This window comes from Oenanthe melanoleuca, chromosome 2 (genome assembly GCF_029582105.1).
Source record: "Oenanthe melanoleuca isolate GR-GAL-2019-014 chromosome 2, OMel1.0, whole genome shotgun sequence".
In the NCBI taxonomy this organism is placed as follows: Eukaryota; Metazoa; Chordata; class Aves; order Passeriformes; family Muscicapidae; genus Oenanthe; species Oenanthe melanoleuca.
Genome location: NC_079335.1, coordinates 63,198,710 through 63,207,765, shown reverse-complemented (window position 1 = coordinate 63,207,765; position 9,056 = coordinate 63,198,710). Strand labels below are relative to the sequence as shown.

Sequence of the window (9,056 nt, the reverse complement as noted above, 5' to 3'; positions counted from 1 at the left end):
AACAGGCCAGGATCATTTTCTGAAGTTGTGGGAAAGACCATTCCACAGACATTAGACTTGGACAGAAGCGTGAAGGGAAGACCGTACTGTCCCTCTAGGACAAAAAGCAGACTCAGCGGCTCCAGACGGTGAATTCCGATGCCGCTCACGGCTGAGTGCGACCGTCGGCGTTAATGGAATAAAAGACGCCCGCCGGGAGCGGGCACACGGCAGCGCCCCAGCCCCGGGCCAGTCCTTGTGTTGTCTCGTCCCCCTCCCCCTTTCTCTGCCGGCTGATGGGCCGGCCCGGGAGGGGCGGGGCCGGCAGGTGAGTGGCAGCGCCAGGGTCCGCGCGCTCCCGGGCTTGTGCGTGGGGTCCCGCCGTGGGGGGACGGGAACGGGATTGGGAACGGGATCGGGCATGGGAACGGGAATGGGAATGGGAATGGGAATGGGAACGGGAACGGGACTGGGCATGGGAATGGGAATGGGAATGGGAATGGGCCCGGCACGCCGTGTCGCGGCCGGAGCTGCCGCTCAGAGAGTCGTCCGAGGGGCTCGGGCAGGATTCCCAGCCCCCAGCGGGAGCGGCCCCGGCCCCTGTGCGCGCTGCTGAGGCCGCGTCTCCCCTCTGTCCATCGCAGGTGCCTTCATGAACAACTTGAACGACCCTCCCCACTGGAACATCCTGCCCAATCGGCGCGGTCCCGGCGATGACGGCAGCCGCTGGAATTACGCCCTGCTGGTCCCCATGCTGGGCCTGGCCGCCTTCCGTGAGTAGGGGCGAGAGGCTCCCAGGAGGGCGGTGTAGGGCCGTGACTGGGGACTTCACCGGGCCTTCTTGTTTGTAAACAGCCAGCACCGCTGGTACCGCTAAGGCAAAGCCCACTTTGCATGCTCGGAGTTGAATCCATATTTAATAAGCTCCAATATACAAAGCTCTCCCAAGAAAAATGGATACAAGATGTGCTGGAGAGCCCAGAATTAACAATGCCAGATGTTGCTGGTGTATTGATTTACTGGGCCTAGAAAGTTCTCCCTGCAGTATCTGCATCAGAAACCTCCAGTTTGTTTCTCCATGATTTTATTTTCCTTCTCTAATACAGTAGTATTTCCTTCAATAATACAGTAGTGCTAGTATAGACAATAAAAGAATAGGGGTATTTTATTTCAGAGAAAGTATGATCATTTAGAGTGACTCACTGTGAAACAGGGACCACAGAAATACATTTTGTGGGAACATGTACATAGAAGTGAGTGTCATTTCGAAGGGCAAGAAAGTAAGTTTTTTACCACTCAGTAGCTTCATTTCAGGCACAGCTAATTAATCATACCCCTCATTGTTACATGTTATATTTGATTCTGAAGTCTCATTTATATGTGATAGGTTGGATCTGGACCAGAGAATGTCAGAAAGAAATAGAAAAAGAAAAACAGGAGTTCTACAGAAAAGAGTCAACTTTACAGAAAGACCTGGAAGGCAAATACCGGGATATAATCACGGAGAATCGCCGGGCTGTTGCTCACCTGGAGGTGGAGCTGGAAAAGGAGCGCAACAGGACCCTGAGTTACCGTGAAGCCCTCGTGTCCCAGAGCCGCAAGCTGGTAGAAGAGAGGAAGCTCCTAGAACAGGAGCAGGAGAAGTTGGAGCAAGAAAAACAAGTCCTTTTGCACTCCGGAACAGAAGGTACCTTGTACCAGAGTTGCCTGGCAAAGGAAGAAGAGTGGCAACAGAGAGCCAATATTTTGCTAAAAGAATTTGAAGAGGGACTGAAGGAAAGACAAGACATCTATTGCAGTCTTATTGTACCCAGAAGTCAGAGACTAGAAATAGAGAAAAATCTGCTAGTTAAAGCAGCAACTAATCCTGTTGCTATGGCTTTAGATGTGGAGAGTGGCTTAAAAGATATTTTCAAACATGATAACTACTGTGGCAATGTGCTGAACAGAACCAGAAGTCAAAATGGAAAGCTTATGTGGTTGTATCTGCGATACTGGGAACTGGCTGTTGAACTGCAGAAATTCAAGAGGGTAGAAAAGGCCATGTTGGAAAAACACTAGGTAGGGGAAGCAGTGGGGTTCCATGTGATCCACTGTGCGTGGTAGGGACAATCACAGTTGTAGTCCGAAGCTGTTAAATCTTCTGCTGTGTTGCTGTCTCTCCTCCTCCTTGCACTTGTATTTGCATGGGACATGTGCAGTGCTGGTGCCTTTCCTCTCACTAACAACACATGCTCTGGTGAGCTGTGCATGCTCCTAAACTCCGTGAGTGTGTTTGTGTTGCAGTATAGAGATACACCAACTCCCCAGGTATCAGAAGCAGCAGAACAGAACTCAGTGTAGAGGGATTTGCCTCGTTGATGGTCACACTCCAGCAACAGAGAATGGTCATTTGTCTCCCCCAGGTGTGGCAGCACAGTGTTCTCCTTATCCCTGACATTCATTATACATGGTGTCTCAACATTGTCTCTTTTTCTTACTGCTGTTATTTTTTAAACATTTGTTGAAGCAAGACTGATTTTGAGGCAGATGTTTGGGAGAGATGGTGTTGGAGCCAGCTGCTTGACACATAAATCCTATGTGTCTGTATGTACTATTATATAAATATATATATGTGTGAGTGTATGTGTGTGTGTGTTAGTGTTCTGAGAGGGGGAGTAGTTTGATCCTGTTTCAGATTAGTCAGTTTTGCACTGTCTTTCAGCTTAATATACAAATAATGCTTTATAAATGGAACATCCAGAAGATGCTAATTCAAATAACACATAAAAAACAGACTGATGTGTCATTGGCACTTGGGATTCATTCTCAGATTCTAGGGAGTGTATAAATTGGAAGTTATATTTTCATATATTGGAGGTACCTTAAGAATACTTGCCTTTCCCTCAGGCAAGGTTTTAGCTGTAACCCAGAAGTGTGCCACCATTATTGATGTCCCCATGCTGCTGCTCTGCCTCTCAGGGTACTGGCTGCCTCCTGGCTTGCTTGTAGGAACCTCCTTGCCATTGCACCTGGCTCTGCACTTTGGACAGGTCCTGTTGGTTATTTGCAGATGGGAACCTAAATGCAGCCTGCACTGGTAGCCACTACTCCCTCTGCACCTGTGTCTCTTTTCCCAGAACTGAAGCACATACTCTTTTCTGCAGCTCTGAAATTTTGTGCTTGTGATTCACCACTTTACATACACGACCATGAAAGCCTACAGATACACAAGCTTTGCAAACTTCTAAGAAAGGGAGCTTTTAAATTTAGCTAGTAAAATAAAATAGGTTTGGCAAAAATAATAAGTACAGTGAAATAATACAGGAAAATAAACAGATCCAGATTAAAAAATCCAACAATAAACACATTTTAAAAACCCAGTGCATTTCAATTTCTTAGAACTTTGAGTATACTTTGGGTCCTGTTAGCAGTAGGAACTACCATTTTTTCAAATGTGCCATGTATTTAAAATAGTAACAACTTTTTTCTTCCCCCTTTCTAATCCAGTCTTAGATCTCAAAGGGGCAATGTTTACCCTTTCATTTATGACATCTAGTCTTCTCTATTACCTGACTTTGATCGGTGCTGGTAGCTTGTCAGTTCATTAATTAGCAGTTTATTATTTACTGAGGGCTAGACTTGACAAATGCATTTGCTCTAGGCAATCATGTAGAACCATGTCTTGGAAGCAATCCAAGCTAAGTGAATCCCCGTCTTCCTGCAGATGTGGGGTTTTTCTCTTACTATTTTCTCCTGGTCTCATTTGAGTCTGAGCACAGAAGACAGCAGATTAATCTTTTGAAACAATGTCCACAACTTAATCCAGTTACTGAGCAGAAATATCTAACAGGATACAAAATTCCTGAGCAGAATAGATGTTTCCCAACTACTCAATTTTCTTTTGAGATTTTGCTCACCTTGATAGTACTAATTATACTGTTGTGTTGACTTAGTAATCATTTTATCATACAGATTTTTTAAATGAAGTTTTAGTAGATAAACTTAGAGAAAAAAAGACAGATCACAGAAGGCCCACAGTTTGTCTGGGTGCCAAGTGTATGCAGGTTGGGAGATGAGAACACAATTTAGTTGCTACTCGTGTGGGACACTTTGAGCCAAGCTGCTGCAGCTGGACATAGGCACACAGTCTAATTGCCCAGGAGAAAAAATGAGTTTGAATAACCTGTGTGTAATTATTCAAACCTGTAGTTTGAATAAGCCCATGTGTAATTCCTTCAGGATGTGGAAAGTGGCTTTCCAGCTGTGGCACACTTCACACATTCCTGCAGGCAGATAAGCCACTCTGCTGACAGAGCAGACAGTGAATCAGTGCCAGTGTATTTGAGATTCATGCCTTGAATTTGTACCAGTTAGCATTAAAAGGTCAACGATTTTATGCTTTTTCATTTTTTCCTAGTTTGTCACTCATATCACTCAAAATGCTTAAAGAAAATGTAACCAAGGGTAAAATACTATTTTTTTCTGTATGAATATGTACAGTGAAGCCTTACACACTTGAATGTTCAGGGTTGAATGCAATGTAGTAAAGGTTTGATATTCACTTTCTCTTTTTTAGAAGTGTCATTTATTTTTATTTGTACAACTGATTGAGCTATTGTTCATGGACTCTTTGAAGATCGTTGTATCAAGACAGAAGGGTTATTTCAGAAGGCTTTTTATAAGTGTATAACTGATTTAGAAGCACTGGTCCCATTAGTTTCTAACAAAACTCATGTTTGTGGGTATGCAATGTACTTTTGAAATGTTGACCCTTTGTAGGTTGTTATACTGAAAATTATAATGTAAGTTTTATCTTGCCCAACACTTGTTCTGAATTGGTTAATTGTTTGGAACTGCCCATATCCATATGTAGACTGCAAGAATCATTTGTTTTCAAAGTATTTAATGAACTGTCACTCAGCTGTTAAACAATAACAATTAATAAAAACCTTTACATATTTCTGTATTGTTTTGTAACTTAGGCAAGATGGCTGGGAGAAATGGAATTTGCTACTCTATTCAGATCTTCCAAACTAATTACACCATTTTAGGTTTTTACGAATTGTACATTTTTTAAATTGGCATGTAAAAAGTTTTGGTCTTGGTGCAGGGAAAAGAATATATTACAAAGATTTTTTTTGTAGGAAGAACATAAGTGCAGAGCATTAACTAAAGACCTGGGGTTAAAGGTGACTGTCCCTCTGAAAGACTGGGGACATTCCTTTGACAAAATGTTGTGTAGGATATTCTGCCGTCCTCCAGAATCCCTCAGATGCCTCATCCAGCATGTCAGCTACTTTTCATTTCCCTCATCTTCCTGCTCTCTGTGAAGAACTGCTGTGCAGCTGCTCTAGGACAGTGTACAGAAACTCTGGAAATGCTTGTTCCTGTAATAAAAGATGCTCAGTCTATTTGTATTTGGCACAATCTGTCACCATCCTCTGTCTTTAAAGCATGGGTTTGGGCACTCCTGTGTGAGGATGAGAAAACTGACTGTTCCTCTGTGGAGGATGCAAGGCAGAAACAGTAGTCAACAGTTCAGTTACTGTAGTGAAATGAAAGGAATTTGAGTTATTGCTGTGAAAAAAAGGATGAAAGGCATGTTTATAGTTGTAGTTGTGGTGCAGCTGGATATGAAGGCTTTGCTGGTGTGTGTTCCAAGGCCCACATTTATTGGTCATTAATTTATTGCCTGGTCCAGGAGCTTTTCCTGGTCATGCATGTCTGAGACATCAGATGGACCTGCTAAGAAGTAGCTCACTGAAATTTAGCATAACTCAGCAATGAAGCAATGGCCACTTCACAGCAAAAGAGCTGAGTGATTGCTGCAACAAAACCTGAAAGTAAACGGAGGTAAACTGAAAGTAAATATGCTTCTGGAAACAAGGAGTCTGTGGATGGATGAGTTTGCAGAGCGCTGGTGGATTGTGGGAGCAGTGGTGGCAGCTGTTCACAGTCATGCACCCCAATAGCCCTGTGATGAGATCACCCGGGCTGTCCAGCTGCTGAAAAAGTGCCTCTTCACTCTTGTGTTCATAACAGGTTTATATTTCCAAGATAGCTCACCTCTAAACTGACCGCAATCAGAACAAAATCCTCAGCTGCTGTGGTTGGTCCTGTGCCACTGGATGCTGCTTCCCCCTTGTGGCTGATGGCTCTTCCAGCTGGCAGCCTCTGTTCCATGAGCTCTGCTGGAGCACACCTCCTGATGCTACACAGTCAGAGCTCTCTGGCCCAAATACCTCTGGGGGCAGTAACAAGAAAGGTGAGCAAAACCTGGTGTTATGTGACCAAAGCAGAATGAACAAACTCAGTCTCCACTGAGGTGGGTGCTGCAGCAGACTGCTGTGCTAAGGCAGCAGGCATGGGTTGGATGTAGTTCAGCAATATATAGGCACCTCATCCTGTTTAGCAGCACTGGAAAATAAAACCTTGACAAACTCGATTAAAGAATACTGTTCGAATATTGTTTAATGAGAATGGTGAGAAGCAATCTACAGCTGTCGACATGTTCTGCTGCTCGCTGGAGGAGAGATGCTTGTGGGAGACAGATCCCAAGCAATAGCACTTCACTGGCTAAGAAATTTAGGGGGATGCTGACCATTATAGAATGGTTTGGGTTGGAAGCAACTTTAAAACTCATCTAGTCCAACACATCTGCAATGAGTAAGGACATGTCTAAACAGACCAGGTTGCTCAGAGCCCCATCCAACCTGACCTTAAATGTTTCCAGGGATGAAACACCTACCATCTCTCTGGGCAGTGTTTAAAACCCTTGTTCTAAAAAAATTCTACCTTATGTCTAGTCCACACCAACCCTCTTTTAGTTTAAAACCATTATCTCTTGTCCTATCACAACAGGTCCTGTTAAAAATTTATCCCTATTTCATAATAAGCCTCCTTGAAGTACTGAAAGACTACAGCAAGGTCTCCCTGAATCTCTTCTTCTCCAGGCTGAACAACCCCAATTCTCTCAGCCAGTCTTCATAGAAGAAGCACTCCAGCTCTCTGATCATGAAATCAGAAAATTTGGTGCTGTCCACAAAAGCATTTCTACCCCTATGTTCCTTACCTGTATTTACCCCCAAAGTTATTCCAAAGGTGAGGTATGTTCAAAGATGAAAGCAATATTTTGGTGATCTTTTGACAGTGTATAGTGAAGTATTAAAGACAACGCATCTCCCTCCCTGGTGTCAAAAAGAAGAACAAGGTAACAAAGCATGCTGCTGCTGGAGCTGATATTACTTCAGTTAAATATTTATATATAAACTGAAACAAATATTAGGCAAACTACCAGTATAGACAAACATAAAGATTGTGGTTCTTTCTGGGAGATGAAAAGGAGAAAGAGGCCATGTGGGCATCAGTGTCAGCTCAGTTCTGGATAAACTACACCAGACATGCTGTTCACAGCTTGGTCTATTTGATTTTTCTGTAACTAGGGACACTGCTACTTCCACAATAAACTGAAAGTTTCTAGGCATGTCAGATTGCTGAAGGAAACTCCTTGACACCATAAAACCAGTCCAGAATGGGATTCATGTGGAGGTCAGTGTGTGTGACATCCTACCTCTGTTGTGTTCCCAGTAGTCTGGGATAGTTCCAACAACAGCTCAGTGCTGTCTTACTTCTCCCGTGCAGTGACACTTGTTGGCACAAGTTGGAACTTCTCCCCAATCTGGAGAAGTTTACAATCTCATGGGAAGAAATCTAGGCTCCAAAGTTTATTGGGCATCTCCAAAGTCTTTAGATATCCCTGCTTGAACTGCTGTGGGCTGGTGGCAGCAGCTTTCAAGCACTCAGATAGGAAATCCAATCATGCCTGGGAGGAACTGTGAGAGCTGTGCCTTTTGGTTACTTATCAGGTAGAGTTTGAGAACAACGGAGCATAAAACTTAGATCAAGTTAAAGATCTACAGATCATTTATTGGCAAGGAAAACTGCATGACCACCTGTGACTGTTTATTACCCTTAAAACAAAGCAACTCTGAAATATTTTGCCTGTGTATCTCCCTTTCTAAGACAATCATTTTTGTCCCCTAGGCTGGAGATTTTGAGTCTGTTGTTGAGCCTGCAGCTCCCTTTTTGCACATCTGGTCAAGGATGTTACCCATTGGCAGCTTGTAAAAGGATTTTGTGTTTTCTCCACATATTTTAAAGGATGGGCTGTCACAAAGACTATTTAATTAACCGTCATCTTCTTCTTCTTCTTCTTCTTCTTCTTCTTCTTCTTCTTCTTCTTCTCCTTCTCCTTCTCCTTCTTCATTATCTTTACATTTCCATCCTTTCCTGGTTCAGGCTCTTTACACAAACAAGAGTAATTTTACTGCTGTATATGGTGCTGTGACTACCAAGTAGAAGCTGACTGGAAAGAAAATGGGATTAAGGCTGGTAAAATACTGCTGTAGAATTACTAGAGTAAGAGATTTCACTCCAGTATCTGCTGCAGTACTAAAAAGGGTCAGAAAATAATGTACTTAATCCGAATAGCCTGGTATATTGCAAGGAACAGTGAAAATATCTGGACAGTTACAGATTTGTCCGAAATCACAATGAAAGGATCATATTGCATTTCATGCCTGAAACTATTAGTTGCAACCTAACACCTAGTTGCAAACAATGTCTCTTGCCAGTGGTCTCTGCTTTTCTCAATGGCTTTATATGAAAGGAATTGTTTTCTTAAAAGAGTAGTCCTGTCCTTCTTCTTCCTATTTGTCCTCTCCTTCACAGGATCCAGATAAAAAATCTTCCTCCGAGGCAGTCTCCTCCAGCCTGTGATAGAGGGCAGAAGAATCATACAATCATAGAATATCTTGAATTGGAAGGAACCCAGAAGCATCATCAGTTCCAACTCCCTGCTCCTCACAGGAGCATAGCTGCACATAACTTTATATAGCTGTAAAAGATTTCAGTTTGCTTTTAAATTTTCTCAAATGTTTTATTGTGACAATAAATAGGAACAATTAATACACTGTTATGAAACTGTGCAGAGCAAGCTGATCTGAAAGCTGTTGCACAAGGAATCTGCTGAATCTTTTAGGACCCAAGGCTTCAAACTTCAGTTTTTAGCACTGGACTCCCAATCTTTTGCTTAA

At 43.0% G+C, this 9,056-nt stretch overlaps 1 protein-coding gene across 2 annotated transcripts; it reads left to right on the top strand.

Moving 5' to 3' along the window:
- Window positions 1-221: 221 nt before the first annotated feature.
- On the top strand, window positions 222-4,919 carry CCDC127 (coiled-coil domain containing 127). Of its 2 annotated transcripts, none has more exons than XM_056482853.1 (3): window positions 222-307; window positions 624-752; window positions 1,367-4,919. In XM_056482853.1, the coding sequence occupies exons 2-3, from the start codon at window positions 632-634 to the stop codon at window positions 2,038-2,040; spliced, it is 795 nt and encodes a 264-aa protein (XP_056338828.1). In that variant the 5' UTR covers window positions 222-307; window positions 624-631; the 3' UTR covers window positions 2,041-4,919. The 2 variants fall into 2 exon arrangements, with proteins under 2 accessions (XP_056338828.1, XP_056338827.1); XM_056482852.1 differs by having other exon boundaries at window positions 294-345.
- The last annotated feature ends 4,137 nt before the right edge of the window (window positions 4,920-9,056 follow it).

Excerpts from the sequence above, each read along its gene's own strand:
- CCDC127 (XM_056482853.1), top strand. The coding sequence starts at position 632 with ATGAACAACTTGAACGACCCTCCCCACTGGAACATCCTGCCCAATCGG. Across the intron at positions 753-1,366 it reads GCTGGGCCTGGCCGCCTTCC|GTTGGATCTGGACCAGAGAA; the intron begins GTGAGTAGGGGC and ends TATATGTGATAG.